Source organism: Ailuropoda melanoleuca, chromosome 6, assembly GCF_002007445.2.
Source record: "Ailuropoda melanoleuca isolate Jingjing chromosome 6, ASM200744v2, whole genome shotgun sequence".
Classification (NCBI taxonomy): Eukaryota; Metazoa; Chordata; class Mammalia; order Carnivora; family Ursidae; genus Ailuropoda; species Ailuropoda melanoleuca.
This window is the reverse complement of record NC_048223.1, coordinates 125,386,862-125,406,679: the sequence shown is the minus strand read 5'-3', so window position 1 is coordinate 125,406,679 and position 19,818 is coordinate 125,386,862. Positions and strand designations below refer to the sequence as shown.

Here is a 19,818-nt window from a genome sequence, read left to right as displayed (position 1 = left end):
AAAAAAAATCATTAAAAAAAAAAAGAACTACGTAGTAAAATTCACTTGTCCATATCCCTCTCTATTAGCAAATCTGGAGCAAGCCCTCCCTCCTCCATGTGTTTTCACTATGTCCATCCTCTTTACACCCCTATTCATTTTATGACTCTTATCTAGTGGTCCTTGAGCTTTCAGTAAAGCCTTCTCTGACCCTAAGTGTCAAAAGGGCATCAAGTGAGGAGAGGTTCCAGATTCTGGAATTCGTTCCTAGTTAGAACTGTGCTCTGGAGGGATTCTCTGGAGTAAGAGAATCAAGGGAACAGAAGAGAGAAAGTGCCAAAGACAGGTGAGCAGCTTGGTGCTTGGTGCTGTCCCTGGTGCTGAATGTTATGTACTTTCCATGTTAAATACATTGCTAAGACCAGAAAATACTGGCAAATGGCAACTAACTGCAGTGGACAATAGTGAGTGCTATAAGATCAATGTATTAAAAAATCCTTATTTACAATAAGCATGCTTATCACAATGGTACAAAGGGGTTCCTATTGGAGAAAAAAGTGGGGACCAAAGCTTTTCACAATGTATACTTTTTGCTTTTTGTACTTGGTTGGAATTTTTTCATTAGATTTGTCTATTACTGAACTTCAGTATGAGAACCAAAAGAGTGACCGTATTATTTGGTCACATTACTATTAAACAAATACTCAGTGTACCAGGCACTGTGACAGGCATAGGATTATAAACCTGTATAAGGTAAAACTCAAAACAAAAGGAAAGAGAGCGTTAGAAAGATACCAATTAACTTGCAAGATGGAAAACTTATAATTTTTGATCAAGACACTCTTACTCTGCAGCTTTTACATCAATAATCTAAGCTCTCTCTTCTCCGAACTTACAATCGCAAAAGATCTCTAGCCCTACTGTCACTAGAGAAACATCTGCTCCAGCAGTTCAAAGAGTTTGGATTTCTCCTCTTCAAGGCAATGGTGATCTAGAAAGATAATCATTCCAAGTATTGGTTTTATGACTTGCTTCCAAGTGAGAAGGAAAAATTAGGGAAATTCCATAACAGCACTTTGTGTTCCCTGTCCTATAGAAAGAATTTATCTGTTTCATCTATATTTAGAGAACACATTCATTCAGATGCTCTAACACAATTATTAATGTGACCATAAAATTATCAGTGAAGCCAAACCCTAGAGCTTGAAAGCTCCAAGGACAATTAGATGGATTATCAAAGCAATAACCACAATGGATTACATAGTTTAAACCCTCTCCTGAAAACACCCTCATGCTGAATAAAATTTTTGCGGGCATACCTTGATTGACATTGGCTGCTGGAGGCAGCCTATGACTTAACTGCATGATACAAAGGCAACACTTTAAATTTTATCCACAAATTAATTTCTCATTGACTTTTACTTCTATAAACTGCCTTTATGGACTCCAAACACTTAAAGTCCTTAAACAAAAGAAAGGTCCTTTAAAAAAAAAATCTCAGAAACATACTGAGGGGTCTCTCTAAGAAAAGCTGATGGCAATGAGATCCTGAAAATACTTCCCAGATATGGTGGAAAAAGGAGGGACCATCTGTTTTTCTTTTAAATTAGCTAAAAACCAATGACCACAAAAACGTCTCCATACAAAGTAGGCACGATGACTCATTTGCTTCTTGTCAACAGACATCAGTGAAACCATACTATATCTTAGGATTGAGTGAATTAGATTGTGTTGTAAATAAAAGAAGCAAGAGAAAGGAAATTGGATGAAAGTGATGTTGGAGGCGTGGGTGAGAGTAAGTCAAGAGGTGTTTTCCATGTCACTCTTCCATCCAACTGTAAGAAAAAGTCTAGAGTGGCTATCCATTAAAATTCAAAATAATGTTCAAAGTGTTTCCTATTTTACACAATCTGATCTCATCTTCCCCCCCAACTCCTGTATGCAACATCTGTTCTAGCCGCACTGGCCTTTTTCTTCTGTCATGTGAACATACCAACATCATTTTCACTGCAGGAAGGTCCCATGTGATGGTCCCCCTGCTTGCACCACTCAGCCCTGCATCTTCAGATGACTCACTTCTTTTTTTATTATCATTGAAGTCCCACTTCAGAATCTGTGTCCTCAGTGTGCTAGCTAAAGCCACGTCTTCACAACCTTTCCTTAACACGTGTTACCAAAACTCAACCATCCACCCATCCATCCATGCATCCATCCATCCACTTGTTTATGTATTGCTTGCCTACCTCTGCCACTCTACTGCAAGCTTTGTGAGGACAAGGACTGTCTTCTTCAAAAATGTCTCCTTGGTAGCTAAATAATGCCTAACACTTAATAGGCACTTAATAACTATTTGCTTACTGACTGTAACAGTGTTAAAAAAAAATCTGTGTGCTTTTTAGAAGGGGATAAGAATAGAGTCTTTTCAGAAAATGCTTTAAAAAAGCAATTTCTAACTGAAAAATGCCCAGGTTCTGGAAGAGAGTCCTTTAGTGCATTTCTGGTACCTGAAGCCCTTGTCCTGTCAATTGCTGGATTCATTGACTATCCCAAGCTGCCAGTTACACATACATAGTGCAGAATACCAGTCCCAAGGTAGAAGGAAGGCATCACAGAGAATCAGAAGCCTGAGGTCTAAGAATAATGAGATCCTGGATGTGAAATGTTACTGTATTCTCCTCTTTAAAATGAGATACCATAATTAATTTGAGGGCTCAAGGCTCCAATGTGAGACACTTAGGAACTCTGAGATATTGGGCAAGTAAGGGGTGTTGGTGTTGCTGAGGCCTGATCAGGATTTTACCTAAGGTCTAAGACCGGAAGGTTCTTCAAGCTTGGAATTCATTTTTCCTCAGAAACCAGAAAGAGTGCCCCCCAGATAAGGGCTAAGAAATGTCCCTGATTTTGCCCGCTTTCTTTCAAAAGCCTCACCTTTGGACTATGACTAGCACCTATAAACAGCCGCCCTGGTTGGTGGTTAGCATATGCTTGTGCAGCACAAAAGCAGAACAGTACCTCACCTGCAACCCGACCTAAGAGCGTGACATGTTCCGCACCAGCCAGGTCACTGCAAGGACGTGGGCTCAAGTGTTGTGCACAATAATGTACAAAATGACCTCAGTCAGAAATGAGCTTAGGGCAAGATCTAGTAGAATATGCTGAATGGAGAAAGTCCCTTTATATATATACATCAGGCAAGGAAGAATGGAGAAGATTGATGTCATGACACAGGGAACCCTGGAAGGGGTCTGACCAATCTGGAGGCAGCGGGAAGGTTCATGAGGAATGTACTCTTGGGGTCTGTCAACAAGAGGAAAAGTCTAAGTAAGAAAGTGGCCATGTCTGGTGAAGGGAAAGGGGAGGTTGAGATGCACAGGCTCTTGACTGTTCCTCTCTACTAAGCCAAGGGGAAAGTAAACACCAAATGTGCATATCCAAAGGATCCCAATACAGAAAGTGATGGTGGACAAAGGTCAACACACACGCAGCCACACTACAATTCCAGACCTCGCCCAAATACACTGGGGTCACAGGCAAAGATCAGCAGCACTTTAGGGCAGAATATAGTCACTTGATTAATAAGTAAAATACACAGAATTCAAAGGGCAAGTCCTGAGTTTACCAAAGCTCACAAAGACAACATGACATCGAGTGGGAAATCTTTTTGTCAAATGTTTATGTAACACAAAATATAATGAGGAAAACAAAAGTTATTTTCAATTCGAAATCCATGATGCATACAAGAGAAGTTTACATAACAAAGGTGATGAAAATATTGACTATCGATGTTGACGGAAAACCTTCTGTGCACACTATCACCATGTTGAGTGATTCTATAAATGTAAATTTACCCCCTAAGTGTACATATGCCAACTCAGATGGAAGATTTTCTTCTGCCACGAATTTACAGACTGTGGTTATGTTTGCCCCTGGGTACAAAGGAATATTCGGAAAAACTACACCTGGCTGTTAAAAATATCAGAGAAGCAAGGTCAGCTGAAATCGTTAGAAGAAAGGGCAAGAAAACACCCCTAATGCTAACTTCTTGAGGGGACCAGGCCAAAAAATAGTTAAGACCCGGTCAAAAAAAAATCCTGCTTATCAACCTTTTATTCAACCTTCCATAGTAGGCTCAAAAAAACACTCTAAGGTTATTTTTCTTTTTTTAAGAGGAAGAGAGTTTACCAACCTTGCCACCCCCTTCCCCAAAATAACAAACCTGTGTGGCCTCATAGGGCTGACAGATCTCATGGATAATACGGCAGACAAGGTCAGTGGAAGGCATGACAGCAGCACTAACATACTCTACCACAAGGCTGAACAAATTGTTTTCTCTCTAGAGCCAGAGAATAAATATTCTGGAATCTGGAAACCAAGAAGCAAAATGGAAGATGCCATGTAGATACTTAGGAAAAAATGTTCATTGTTTTTTCACTCTCAAAATCTTTTTGGACACTGTAATTTACATACCATTAATTTACATAGTTTCCAAGTATTATTATTCTTTCTCCTTTTTTCCCCCAACCATTTAAAATATAAAATCCATTCTTAGCCTGCTGCAAAAAATCAGACCGAGGACAGATTCAGCCCGAGAACCGTGGATTGCAGACTTGTCCTCCAGCAGGCCAAGAGGTTGTGGGGCAAAGTTAAGCCATGGAGTCAGCATATCTGGCATTGGTTTTCCCTCCACGTTTCTTTAAAATACCATAAATATAAAGCTGCACTGAAACATCCTCAGTTCTCTTTTAGCAAAATCAGATTATCTACTTCATCCAGTAGCTTATGTTCACATTCTGGATTTATTTTAACGCTCATCTTAGCTGTAGGTATTGCATTGGTTTTGTATGATAAATGCAGACAGGAGCCAAATGGGAAACACACATGAATCCGTTTCCATTACCATGACGAGCAATGGCATTGGGAAAGCATCTGATGTGAGGTGTCTGCTCTATAACAGCCAGCGACCACCAACCACCACTTGTAATGCTCTCCTGTTCTTATCTTGTAGGCTTTCATATCGGACTGGGCAAGACACAGCTAATTGTGACACATGCAGGAACAGTGCATGTATTATCTATAGGTATGTTAACCTCCTCCTCCCACTTTTCTATTATGAGTGACAAATGATGTTTACCCACGAATGCAAGAATCATCGGGGGCCATGTTGGGTTGATGATAACAGACACAAAGTAAAGGGCCTTACTTGACCATAATTTAAGCTCCTTCTAAATACTCAACCCCAGGTGTATGATCCCAGGATGAGGGAGAGCTTGAACTCATTTATCTTGCAAATGTATCTTAGTGTTTTCATAAAGTGGTATAAGTTTGATGGCTTGCTCCTTCAGAATAGCTAGCCATGAGCAATGTACTGTGTGTTCGGGAAAAGCTCAGAGAGCTAAGCCCTTCAGATGGTATAGATCAAAGACGACAAACCACACTGGATGTGCTAGGAATACCATGGAAGAACCCAGGCTGCTTGCACCAAATATGCAATTTATTTCCTTAGAAACTCACAAAGATTGTGGCACTGGCATCCCTTGGGACACAATCCCATTTAGAATCTATACTGCTGTTCATCATGTTTTTTTAATTTAATGTTTGTTTAGATTATTTGCATCAACAAGAATACAGCAGAAACTTTCAATAGGGAAAAACCATGTTAGGCCTCTTGCGGAAATTTAGAATTTTCAGACATGGTCACAACCTTCCGGCAGGTTACTGTCTGTTTTCTCTTCGGAAATGTCATTTTCACAAACAAGATGCGAGAGCAGTAAGAGATGTTATGATTTAGTTCATTGTTGAAACTTAACCCGGAAGGACAATGTTACCAGATTATCAAAAACAATCCTCGTTGCATAGTCATAGATCTAGGCATGTGTACAAGAACTCCCATCTCCTCCTCTCCCCAACGAATACACCTTCTAAAAAGATCTTCAAAGTCACCATCCTCTCAAAAAAGGTGGACACAGGGACAGGGAGATGGTGTAAATGTCTTCAATGTTGCATAAAGCTTGAATCCACACCTTCTTGGGCCCATCACACATCTCCAGCCTAGGCAGAACACCCCACATGGGACTCAGACTCTTGAAAAGCACAACTGGGACACTTGGGGACTCCCTCTGGGGCCAGGCAGAAGAACCCAAAGGCAGACATGAATGAGCACCACGTGTCACCCTAGCAAATTCCTTACTGCACAAGTTCACAAAGGGCAATTCTGCCTCCAAGGGGACATGTGGCAAGGTCTGGAAGGAGACGTTCTCAGCTGTCACAATTGGTGAGGTGTCACTAGCATCGATTAGATAGAGCCCAGGGATGCTGCTAATATCCTATAAAGCAGAGGACAGCCCCGAAACAAGAATTCAACAAGGCTAAAAAAGCCTGCCCTGCTGGAACCACCCCCGGGGTTAAGGTCTTGTAAAAGGCACACGCCCACTGCTAAGGCCTCCTGACAGTACGCAGGGAGCCCGGACCCCCGCAGCAGCCCTGGGCCAGCATGCCAAGCCACCTGCTTGTCCTCCCACTTTTAATAAAGAAGAGGTGAAAAGCAAGCACCCAGGCAAATTTTGTTTGTCAGGAACTCCCACAAATTGCAAATTACCTCCTCAGAGACAGCTCCGTATCAGAGAAGTTTGGTTAGAAGGAATACTTTCACTACATGCATGTGGTGGAAGAGAATTTAGAGTCAACAGTGAAGGGGTGAAACTCTGACATAAAATAACCCTTCGCTAATACTAGTCATTAGGAAAAGAAGCGGGGAATGTAAAGCACCTGGTGTCTACCCTCACCGTTTAGCTTCTGTTACTCTGGGAGCTGGGGCTCACCCAGTCTTTTAATGCAACAGAGCAGAAGTGAGCAAAGATTTTCAGAGAAGGTTCAGGGTGAGGCTGATGAGCACAAATCCATTTAACATTTTGTGGGTGATTGAAAAAAGAATTTATTAGGGCACTCTCCAGTGTAACTGAAGTAATTTAAGTAAATTTAGCTCTAAATCCAGAGGTAACTTACATTAAAAGTGATATTAAAAGTGATTTAACAAGCCCGTGAAGGACAGAAATTTGTCTTTTTCAGGAATTAGCTTTGAAAGTGGTTGCTATTTAGAATCGGCTCAACCAACATTCTGCATGAATCCCAGTACACCAGCTACTGGCCCACTTTCTCAAAGAACTGTGAGTCTCTCAGAACCACAGGAAATTGCCACAATTGAGCAAAGACTCACCAGTCAGAGGGACTGGGCCACTGGGATCACTCTGGTTACTTCCTACAAAATGGGGAAAATACACATCCACTCAGAGACCCTGTAGTCAGAACGCGACCCCAGGGATTGCGGCGTGCTGGCGTGCGTCTTCGGGAGCTGAAAGATGTGACCCTCCAGAGCCAGGCACACCCCCCTCCCCCAACAGTCCTCCCTCTAAATGAGCCAAGCATCCCTGGAGAGGTGGTGCTAGGAAAACTGGAATGTTAGATCTCTTTTTCAGGAAAGTATTTTAAAATCTCTCCCTTCAGACTGATGGCAACACCAGTTCCCCAGCCCCCAAACTTGTGAAGCAAACAGAAGTTATTCTAGAGGGCTTAAGAGCAACATTTCAGCTAGACTCCCACAGCCTCCACACCTGCAGCCCTTAACAAGGATCTCAGTATCACTGCCAGACTGAACGCACACAGCTCATGAAGCTCCGTTCCCAACTTTCCTGTCACTTTACGTTAGAAATTATGAAAATTTAACTGTTACCAACTTGCACAAGGTTACAGGTCAACAAAAAAAATGTAACACTCTGTACCCTGGTTATTGACACTAGACCAGAGTTTTCTGAGCTCCATGGGCATGCTAAGACAGGTGAAAACTCACTTTTAGTCAACTAACTGAAAAACCAGTCAAAAGGGAACTTATACACTTAACCTGTTAACTGAATTTTCATCATATAAATTGAGATCGTCCATTTCGCAGATTTAAAGTTATGCCAGGCTTTTGAGGGGCAGCCCAGATGTTATCTGTGAATGTGGGCCCTGTGCTCTAGTTCCAGGTGGTTTTCCATGAACACCCTGTGAGGGAATCTGAGTTCAGAACACAGTTCTAGATCCCGATTTGCCCCTACCTTTTCCACACTTGCTATCTGGTCACACCCTACTCTGTCCAAAACTGTAACTCACAGAAGGAATTCTCTCCTGTCTAAGGTCTATTACGCTGGTTTATGCAACATTCAAATAAATCACACCGTTTCAATGATGGGCACAAATGGCATACACAGATCCCAACACATCCTCTTGGTGAGCACAGAGCTGCAGGATAAGAACAGGGGGTTGTGGGTCAGCCACAGAGAAGCTTGTTCGCCAGGAGTGATGGCCTGTGCGGGCGTCAGTTACATCATAGGGGAAGCACATGGTGGCTAACCCGGGACAGCCATTACGGGGGGCGGGGGGGGGGGGCTTCCATCATACTGTCTGAATACAAAAGACGAATAGAACAGGACGAAAGGATACTGGTCTGGCTCTTGGAAGACTTGCATCGCTCTGAGCCTGCCCGATAGATGGCCATTCCTGACACACCTAGATACGTAACTTCCCCATGGCAGGGTTCCCTTTCAAAAAAGAGAAAGGACAGCAAGGGGGATTCAACCAGGTGATTTTTCAGTTTCCGGTTAGCCCTAGGATTTAATCCTCAAATGCCAAAGGCTTCATAAAGAATAGAGGTTTCTTTGGTAGAAAAGCATTCAAAACTCATTAGTCCTTTTGCAGGAGAAGTCACCTGTTTGGGGGACCTGCAGCAGTGCACATGGGCAGCCCCAGCATCCCAGAAGTGACCCAAAGACAGTGTCCAGATTTCAGAGGCTTTATGACTAAAGTCCATTTCTTCTTACCAAGGAAATGCACAAGCAAGTCCTCCTTCAATTCCCACACACAGCTCTACAGAGGGAGGGTCCCATCACCAAGGGGCAAGTTAGCGCAAGGTCAAGGTCCTTGCAGTTGTTTCCAAGCGTGGCTTTGGCACCCACGCTCTCAGACACCGGAGCCTGCATCCTAGACTTCGGGACTATTCCTGGGAGTCTCCAGACCACCATCTCAGCCACTGCTGTTGGTCTTTCCCATGGGATCCCTCGAGTACCTCGAGATTGAACAGGTTAAAGGAGTTTCAGAATAAAGAAAATTTTAAATCCCAAAAGACTGGGTATCCAAGAAACTGGGAGTACACAAGGGGCCATCACAACTGCTGTATCGACATGTTGTAATTCGTCATACCTGTGCACTGGCAGGCAGAGAGCTCTGGAGGTCAATGAATTTGACCCAGCCTGTCTTGCACGTATACACCACTCTTTTCACTCGAAACCCAATTACCTCCCTGAGCAGCATAAGAATCCACTGTGTTTCCAGTAACACTTGGCCCAGGGAAATGCAAAGGGTGCCGTGTTCAAGACCTGGCTGCCTGCGGTTTTATCAACATGGTCCTGTAATGAATGTGTACCTTTGCCGTGGGCAGCCGTAATATATTTCTCTGTAAAAAATAAGTCTGTCGTGGAAATATACAGGACTTGGAAGAAACATCAAAAGGACAAAAGGTCTTGAAGCAATTTCAGGGAAAAAGGCTGCCAGTACCACAGGTCAGAGGTTGGCAACATCAGCCCGCCACCGCCTCCTGCTCAGGGACCAGGCGCCCCAGAGGCTGGGGCCGTATCCCCACTCTCTCTTTGGCGGGGTATCCGACATCACGTGGGGCAGCATGAAGGGATCAGACAGGTCCCTTACAGCTCTGAAAGCTGGCTGACTCCATGCTTTACAAGTGATTTACTGCAGGATGAGTCTGAGCTTCTACAGAAAGTAGACATGGAGGGAAAGGTGGGGACCGTCACAAGGCATTTCTCAACTGAGTAATGTCCATTCCGGCATCGGCAAATCGATTGATGCAGAGCCAAAGAACTGTTCCTGGGCAGCGAATTGATTGCCCTGCTCCCTCGTCCACTGAAACCTCAAACATCAAAAGTAGTATTTCCCATAACTGGGAATTTTGAGGTGGTTGACATGATTACATTTTTTCCTAAGATGACATCCCTTGGATTGTGATCTGGACCAATTGTGAAATTCTAATTAAAGACCATCTCAGCATGAAAAAAGACTGAAAGAGAGACAAGTTTCAGTTTTCTGTAGTAAAACTTTTCTGGCTCATCATCCATATTTCCTGTCACAATATGCTGTAATTATTTCAGACAATGTTTTAAGGATAAATTACTAATATAATCTTTGCTCATAAGCAGTTCAAATCCTTTGTACCCAGCCTATCTTGGTTCTCTTGTCAGACGAATCTGATGAGTCACGCTACTGATGATTCACCTTTTGTTCAGATTGAGTTTCAGAACGAACAATGAAATACACCATTTCCCTCCTTTACTGAAGTGGTTAATTTGCAAAATAATACAACAAAATGGCTTGAATTCAAATTTGTACATTTTAAAGAAAACAGCATGTGCCAACCTCGATTCAAAGGACTATGGGAATGAAAGCAAGATCTGAAAGGCAATAATGACGCCGATGATGATTCCGATTCATTAAACAGAATCTTTACCAGAATTTAAAATTCTGCTGTGTTAGAATTCCCACCGTTAGAAGCCCTGAGGCTGCTGTACTGCCCAGGAAGACACTGTCCACACCTGCCCCATTTCTACACATCAAGGCCACCACACAGCTGGCCTCCAGGGAGGAATTATGTGGCAGACGAGTAAGGGAGCAGGAATCTGGATGGATAGGAATGCTGAGGACCTGCTTTGTTTTCAACACCACTGAGGGAGGGATCTTGCAGAAGACCATGTTGTCTATGTCCTATTTTCGTCATCTGATGCGTTCCACTGATGGTCAAGCATGGGCAGGATTTCAAACAACCATTGATTAAATATCCAGACCCTTTCCATGTGGTGCTTATACGCATTTCTGCAGCAAGCATTTCCAGCGGGACTCCTAAGAAATGACAGGCTTCGCCCCAGTCACTGGGAGATGAGAAGTCTAATCTGGCTAAAGATAACCCCACATACACCCCCTACCCTAAGACTCTGCAACAACAGAGCTCTGACAGAGGGGAACCTTCTGTTGGATAGATAAGTGCCAAAGACACCAAGACCAAAGATAGATAAGGAGAAGCTGAAGGAAGCAGGGATGCTTGACCGCAAGGCGGCTGACTCACAGGAGGAAGGATCATGTTGAAGGACAGCATGCTGGGGAGGGTTCAGATGTGAGCTCTAGAGCCTACCCCCCAGGCCAGAGAATCAGGAACCACAGGAGGAGCTAGGGAGAGAAACAGCCAGAGCTTCCCCAAAGGTGAAGGGGATGCCTCACTGCACATGTACACTCATCTTTACAGAAGGTGGGAACCTTCTAGTACCTCGCAATCTCTGACTGTTCATCCAGTAGGAAGTTCCTAAATTCTACACGTTCATTTCCAAAAGGACTGGAAGATTTTTTTTTTTTTAAGATTTTATTTATTTTTTGACAGAGACAGCCAGCGAGAGAGGGAACACAAGCAGGGGGAGTGGGAGAGGAAGAAGCAGGCTCCTAGCGGAGGAGCTTGATGTGGGGCTCGATCCCATAATGCTGGGATCACGCCCTGAGCCGAAGGCAGACGCTTAAGGACTGCACCACCCAGGTGCCCCAGGACAGGAAGATTTTAGGGAAAATGAGTCAATGACCTTTATTCGAGATGGAAGGAGGAATTCACAGAACTAACAAATGGCATTTTCTCAATTGTCCTTGGTAATTCATTACATGGCCAATAAGAGCACAAAATATAAGGACGCAAAGATTCCAGATAAAACTACGCATGGAAATTTTAGCGATTCTCGCGTACTGCACTAACTGCAAAGAGCTGGGGAGGGTGACGCAGGATCAGGACAGCCACCAGCACGGAAAGCCTCGCGACTAATGAAGTCTTATTGTTAAGAGAGGTAATTGCATTTGTATGCAGAAATGGTGCCAAGTCTAGCCTGTCCAGAGCCCACTTGGAGTGGGATCTCTGCAGCCTTTGTCATTTAGTGATTATCTCTTAGTGGACGTGCTCCTTCCAGTCCTGCTCTAATTACCGCCACTTGTGCATATTAAGTTCTTTAACAACATGAACTGATGTGGAGGAAATTAGCCTTTTGTCTAATATTTAGTGCTCTGTTCTTGGTATTTACGGTGAATGATGCGCTGGGAAGAAGATGAGAGAAAGGAATCGCGGGATGATACCTTACGTAGTGATTCTGGCATAAGGAAGGTTTTTTTTTTTAATAAAGTAAATTAAAAGTCAGAACAAAAGATTGAACAGACCTCAGAATTCTCCTTGAAAATTCCCAAAGCTAACAATCCAAGTTTTTTCTATTCCATCAGAATTTTAAAAACATATTATTTCTTTTTCCCCAATATATAAGGATTTAGGCTTTTGTAATAGTAACACCTTAGTTCTAACATGTAACTCTGATACGTGTTAGATGCTGGAAAACTGAAAACTGAAAACTGATTACTCATCTCAACATATTGTTTGTAAAGCAATTTGTTAAAATACACTTAGCAGAGAAAGGTTGATTACATTGATGACACCCTCCTCTTACCAACCCTCCTTTTGGTTACTCCCAGAGCAACGGTTAAGGAGGCGTTCACCGATGTTCGAAACCAGTGAGAGGAGGCTGCACTGTCAATAGCATGAGAAAATGGATGTGATTCATTTTTACACAAATACAGATTTTTTTTTTAGGGGCTAGATGCAGGACTCGGTCCCTACCACAATGCCGAGTTAGATCATCTGAAATTCCACAGGGAACATAGAGATTAGAGACGATGGTGGTGGCTAAGGCCACACGAAGGACTCTCCTGTCTGCCATTTTGAAAGAGTTCCTCTCTCTCTTTTTTTTTTAAGATTCTATTTGAGAGAAAGCAAGCGAGAGAGAGAGTGTGTGAGTGCCAGCACACGAGCAGGGGGGAGGGGCAGAGACAGAGGAAGAAGCAAACTCTCCACTGAGCAGGGAGCCCAATGTGGCCTCAATCCCAGGACCCTGGGATCATGACCTGAGCCGAAGGCAGACGCTTCACTGACTGAGCCACCCAGACGCCCTGATAAAGCTCCTCTCTTACACATAGCATCTCTGGGGGTAGAGTGGGGAGCCTAGGGTTTCGATGGTGACACCAGAGGACATGTACAAGAAACTAATGGTTTTCTGGTCTGTGTGATGAGACTCTCACTGCATTCTATCAGTGCAGATGGCATTCCTCAGCTCAGATCAGAACAGAGGAGGAGCTCCTCGGAGCATCTAGCACTCCTACCCTGGGTTGGTGGCCCAGGGGGTCGGCTGCTTTGCACACTACCTCCAGCACCGAAACCCCAGGAAGTCATTTGCCTCCCTGGGGAGACAAGTGCCCATCCTCAAAATGGTAAGAGCGAATGAAGTGATGGCCAACGTGTTGGCCAACCTTCAGTAACCTAACACGGTGTTCTATCCCGGCACCTGCCAGACTCACTACAACCAATTTTGGAGAGTTGTGTGTTTTCTCCTTTTAACTGCAGTTACAATGTATTTCCTGTCCAAAACTGAAAAACAAAACCAAACAAAACAAAAACTCATGCTCTTCACTGAGGCCGGGGACAGCAGCCTAATGGCAGGCTACATTTAATAATTATTGTTCCTTTCTAATGACAATGTGTGATCTCTGTGGCTTGCTAGGAGTATGACGTAAGATATGCTTAATGGACATGTGACACTCTTGTTAGTGATCTGGTCCCTTTCCTACTTGATAAATTATTATGGGTAGAGGTTATAAACAGAGCTGGAGTCTTTCCACTTTGACCTCTCTGTGGCACAATTTATGGGAGGCTAACACGTGGTTCCTTGATCCTGGTGCGTCTGGCCAGCCCATAAACTCAGGCACTTGGATGAGGACTGGGTAACAACACCAGTATTTGTACTCCAGAGGAACTCAAAGATAAGATGTAGATTGAGGATGATGGAGTTTAGCCAAACACCAAAGGTGGAGGACTGTTCTCCAGTATAGTCAGGAGAAATAACCATTCAGAAAAGTCAATAATAATAGCTTTGGCTATCACCGTATAATTATAGCTAGGGTAACAGGGAGGTGTTTTTGTTTTTATAACTGTGATCATAATTTCTTTGCCATAGCATACCAGGAAAGGGGAACAGATCTTATAGTCTGGGTATAATATTATTGAACACTCATCTATTTCTGGTATTTTACATCTTAAACTAATTCTTTAAATTTGATTTATGCACCTACTATGTGAAATAATGGTGAGAGAAGGACCCAAAATTATGATGAATCATTTCAATGTTCCAAGTGTTAAAAGCAGGTAATCAAATTATTAGTATTTGAAACTACTGGAATGGAATCCACAGATAATATATAATATTGGTATATAACACACAGACATATTTTACATACATATATTCATTTTGATGATAAATTATAAATATAAAATAAAAAGTAGAACAGCAGCATTCTGCAGAGATTAGGAGTGAGGGGACCTGGGTTCAGTTCATCTGTTTATTTCAATTCAGTAACAAAGCATGTTCTGAGCCTGACACTGTACTTAATGGTCCTTAGACATAAGATGAAATAAATGGTGTCCATCCCTTAATGAGTTCACAGTCATGAGAAAAAACAGCTACAATCCAAGGTGAGACAGACTTGCTCTAGTAAGATGTAGAGACAACCATGCCTGAGGGGCAACCCATTCTGGAGGATTTTGGACAGGACAGAGCGTGGGAAACTCCACAGAAAGAAGAGGTGACATGTAGCTAGGCTGAAGGATAAGCAGGACTCTGCCCAGGAATTTCAGGATTTCCGAAGGTGACTCTGGTAGGTAACTGGGAAATGGGTTAGGGAGGGGAGAGGCGGGAAGAAGAGAGGGAGCGGGAAGTTGCAGGGGTGGAGAGAGGGAGAGGGGAGAGAGGGAGGGGAAGGGAAAGAAGAGGGAGAGACAATGAAGGGAGGACAGGGTGGCGGGGGAGACAGAGGAGAGACAGGAAGGAGGGAGAGAGGGAGGGGGAAAAGGGGGGATAGGGAAGAGAATGGGGGGGGAGTTGGGGACGGGGGAGACAGAGAGGAGGGAGAGAGGGAGAACAGCTTGGCTGTTGCAGTGGTCAGAGGGAAAACTTCCGAAAGTTTCAACAAGAGTAGTGGAAAGTGGCCCAAGAGGAAGGACACTGGAGCCTGCTGAGGACAAATCCACTGACCCAACTGGTGGGATCAACCAGAAAAGACTAGTGGAGCTTGAGTCCAAGGTACATGGCTTGGACACCTGGATGAATGCTGGCCATAGGCTGTGTTTAGAAGGACAGAGCAGCAGGCTAGAGGAAGGATCTGATTTAGGACAAGCTGGATATATGGTGCCCCTCAGATCTTCAAGTGGAGAATTTGGGAGAGTATGATGGCTATTTTGGGTCCTGGTTCTTCAACTACCTGGAGTCAAGGCCAGGGTTATATACAGAAACCAGGACCAGGAGAAAGAGACTTGGCTAAATTCACCCAGCTTGCAAGGAAGACAGTCAGCCTGAAACTCAGAGCCTAAGGTCAGGCTCCCTCACAACAGTGCAGGAGTTGTCCATGGTGCTGACATGGACCCAGCCACATTCAGGCTCTAGACCTAAGTGCTGCGCTCTGGGGAACACTGTGCTCCCAACCAGATCTACACAGCAAGAGCTATCACATCCCCCAACAGGCTGCATTTCCCTGCACTCTTGAAGTTGTGCCACAGAAGCCCCATGTGGGGTAAGAACGCATCTCCACCATTGTTTCACGATCACGCAAGCTCAGGTCCCCATAGGTGAGATGATTTATCCACAGTGGCAGAGCGAGAGTCAGTAAGAGCCACAGATAGCACCAGGGGAACTCGGCGATCTAATTCGGGGAGAATTAAAAACAGATGCTTCTGCTCTGCTGTCTATGGAGCCCGCCGACAATGACGAGGCTGGAGAAATCCAAGATTTCAGGTTTTCCTCCACTCCAGAAAATACAAGTGCTTGGGAGACAAACTCACTTGCTTCTAACTCCTAATGGCTATACACAGAGGACTGAAGAAAGGGATGTTTTAACTACATTCCCCCTTAAATTAACTTGAGGAGTTGGCGAGAGCATGCTAAAGAAACTGTGGCAAGGTCCAAGTATTTATAGGAGCATCAGACGAGCAGAGCTCCGACTGGAGAAGCTACAACCACACTCCTCTGCAAAAGCACAGAGAGTGGGGGGTGGGGGCAGGAGGGAGGTGTTACTACAAAGCCTAGCAGAGTCTCTGGGAACAGTACAAAGCTTGGTGCCAGCTGACGGTACAGCCTGAGATTTAGGACAGATTTTTATTTCTTTGGAAATGTATAGAATAATAATTTTGCAAGAAAAGTCCCCATACTTAAAACTCCCATTTTTAAGAGAAAACGACTAACCAAAGAAATTGAATCTACAGCTTTAATCGTTTATCACAGTTGAGTCATATGGAGTATGGAAAATGGCTTTGCGACAGCAGCACGGCGCGCCTTCAGGTCACGTGATGGTCTCAACACAAAGCGTTTGGTCAAATGGTTTGGTTGTCTGATGGGAGAAGGGGATGCAGGCAGGGAAGAAGAGATGAGGAGGTAAATATAACAGGAGCTCCTGGAGACTTAGGTCTCGTACATAGCCGCAGTACTTCGGCAGCGTGTCTCACCCAGCACAACCTGCGTCCTGTGTTCAGAGAATACCTAGCACGGGTGAGCCTGGCCTGGCTCGAGTCCCGTCACATTCATGCTTTTGAAACTCAAGAGTCGGGACTTCTTCCAGACTGCTTTCCTCCCGATAAGTAGTATTTAGCATGGCGTGCGTCTCCCCAGGACAGTGCCTCACAAATACCAGACCTGGCATGCAGGAGATGGGTGGCAACACCAGCAGCCTCCTGCCTCCTGTGCGTTGCCTGGCACATAGATCCCCGAGGGTCCAGGGAGCTGTTTAAACCGCCACCAGAGTCCTAAAGGACCATGACGTCTACGCCCAGACTTAGAATACAAACATTCTCATCTGCTCATTCCACCAGGGGTAAGTCTCTGAGCTGGGACCGCTCTGGGGCAGCAGAACCAAACTGCATGGTGGAGACAGGTCACCTTCAACAGAGTGGAAGACACCACCAGGGCCTCCAACTCAGGCCCAGGCCTTCCTCCAGCCCACAGGAAGAATAAAATGCTACTCCCGAGTTCCCCTGACCAGAGCACGGGAACAGCTGGCCACTCACGAGCACCCTACTGACCCCATCCATCCTTTCCAAGATCTTACTGCAGACTCTTCCAGAAAAAGGGAAGTAGGAACTGGAAATGTGGGGACCAAGCTCCAAAAAGATCTTTGTGTGTATGCTGCAGAAAATGTTTCACCATCTTCTTCGATTAAGTTCTGAGAGAATGGTGCTGGGCCAGATTCCACCTGGAGTGGGCCCACTAACTTCTTCCAGAAGCCCTGTTTGGGGCAAGGACTGGGTTCAGTGTGGGAGGAGAGAGGGGGCACGGGAAACGGCGCTGACCCAAACAGAGCAGCCCACGGCAATTGGGACTAAAGCCAAGGTGAATTTGTCTTTTAAGGCTCTGTATACATTTGTTTAATTCAGTAGATATTATATAGTCAGCTGCCATAATCTAGGTTCTGCTGTAGGTCCTGGGAACGGGGATGAGACAACAGTCCCCCCAGTCCTGGCATCTGCATCTGGGGGATGGAGGCAACACAGTCCAGACACAAATAAGTAATTATTCGAGGTGAGGGCAGAGAAGGAGAAGAGAAAGGAGCAGTGGTACGTGATCTGTCAGAAGGTGGCTAGAAAATGAGGAGGTAATGTGCACCTGGGGGACAGAGGGACAAGGAGTGGCCAACCATGCCAGGAGCAAGGACAGGAGTTTCGGGCAGGGAAAAACAGCCATGAAGACCGTAGCAATGGTGACCACTCCCACACCATACCATCTGCCAGGCAGCATGTGGGGCCCCGTCCCCACGCCTGGTGTCACTCAGGTGTCAGTGCTGGAGCCCAGAGTGAGGGCAGTGCCTCTCCACCAGGCAGCCTCCCCAGGCACCATCTGGATAACTCGTAGGGACAGGAGTCTGTGTGCAGAGTCCAAGGGCCCTGCGTCCATCAGTGGCTTCTACCAGGTCCTCTGCTCTAGCCAGGACAGCAGGTGCTGCTTTCTTCAGGCCATTTGGCTAAAACTAAAGGGACCTTTACTCTGTGTCAGCCAGAGTTGGCCAGAAGACTAACCTTCAGACCCTGCCCTCTCTAGCCAGTTGTCTGCTTCAGATCAACCCAGAGACTTGGTGTGTTCCTTCCACATTGACAAAAGGCCCCCAGGGGAAAACAGTGGACACAGCGATACGCATCTATGTGTCTGTTAGCCAGGGCACACCACTCCACAGGCGCCTGTGAGTGACAGGAGCAGAGGGGGGCATGGCTCAAGGTCTCTGCCAGCTCCACCAGGGGCATTTCCCAGAGGGCATCGGTGGCCATCCACACTCCCTCCGTAACGAAGCCTGTTCCTGCTCCTTCTCCTGCTCGAGGGCAGCTTCTCAGTAACGGGGGAGGGCAAATAGGAATCAACTCGCAGACAGAGTCGAGTCATTTTGTTAACAAGAACTCAGATTAGATTACTCTGTGATTACATGGTTCCGCGATGTGATAAATTGGTTAATAACAGGATGCCCAATGTAGCGGCTTAATGGGAATTCAATAATTACAGGTACCCAGAATTGTACCGTTAGCCTAGGAAACGCGAGCACCCGCCTGCCAATCTAATAACTCAAAACTATCTGGGACCGTTGAGGTGGTTATAATCTGGAGCACATGCTTTCAGTATTAACCAAATTACCCCTTTCTACCTAACATACCACGCTGGATTCCACAGGACCTCACAAACTCAACTGCAAGATCCTCGTTTTCCTTGTGAACGGTCCAGGCTGGAGAATTCCTCCACAGGCATCATTGTCACTGCTAACTCTGGTTCCCAGGATAAAACGAGTGATCAATCAATAGATAATAAGGATTACATAATATCTGAATTGCATCTTAAGAGTTTAGGAAACTTTTTCACTGATTTTTCTTTGCGGGGGTGAGGGGCGTTGGAAATCCTCACCATAATTCGGGGAGATTGTCAGGCAGGGACATGTCGAAGCCCACATGGGCCCCGCAACACCAAGAGGAAAAGGCAGGATGTCGGTCCTTGTTCTTCTTACCACACCACGTAAATGTGCTTATGGTTCATAAATGCAGATTGCCACTTTCCACAACCACCTTAAAGGGAACCGTGCCTCCATCATCACGCGCTCTAGATCAGCAAGGCACAAGCGCACGGGGTTTCGTTCTGCCTCCTATAAACTGCAGCATAACTCACAAAGGCCCTCTGAAATGAAGGGGAAAAATAATTCCTGTTTTGGGAGCAGGGGTTAACTAGCCATAAACTTCCCTGACAATATTTTTAATTTTTCCAGTGCTATTATAGTCTTCGATGGTAAGAAAAATGGAACAGTGGATTTAAAACATAAAATGGTCCATTAGATGGGTCTTGAACTTGTTTTTAAAACTCCGGATAATACAGCTTTGCTGTTTTCTCTTTCCAAAATGTCAAAATTTGGCTAGGATTAATGGTTCTCTAAATCAATAGGATTTCATGTTTATAAATGGTTTATGGCTCTACTGGATATAAAATGTTATGAGCTCATGTATTATCATCATCGCTGAGCCTTTACTGAAATCTACTGACATTTAGTCAGCCTCCAGACCAGACATGGAAGGAGCACAGGGCGGAATTCTCCAGAGGCCTGGCGTGATGCAGTGCCCACGTTCAAATTGTTGGGGTACAGGGGCGGAGAGAAGGGAGGCAA

General features: G+C 44.9%; 2 protein-coding genes across 2 annotated transcripts in view; one reads left to right on the top strand and one right to left on the bottom strand.

Annotated features, from left to right (window-relative positions):
• Nucleotides 1–19,818, bottom strand: part of DOCK1 (dedicator of cytokinesis 1) — a 468,169-nt gene that overhangs the window by 273,318 nt on the left and 175,033 nt on the right. The gene's annotated exons all lie outside the window — the stretch shown is intronic.
• The window catches only part of INSYN2A (inhibitory synaptic factor 2A), a 49,702-nt gene that overhangs the window by 28,681 nt on the left and 1,203 nt on the right, over nt 1–19,818 (top strand). The window contains exon 3 of the mRNA XM_002916129.4: nt 4,985–5,056. Coding sequence (XP_002916175.2) covers nt 4,985–5,056 — 72 coding nt within the window. The remainder of the gene's footprint in view (nt 1–4,984; nt 5,057–19,818) is intronic.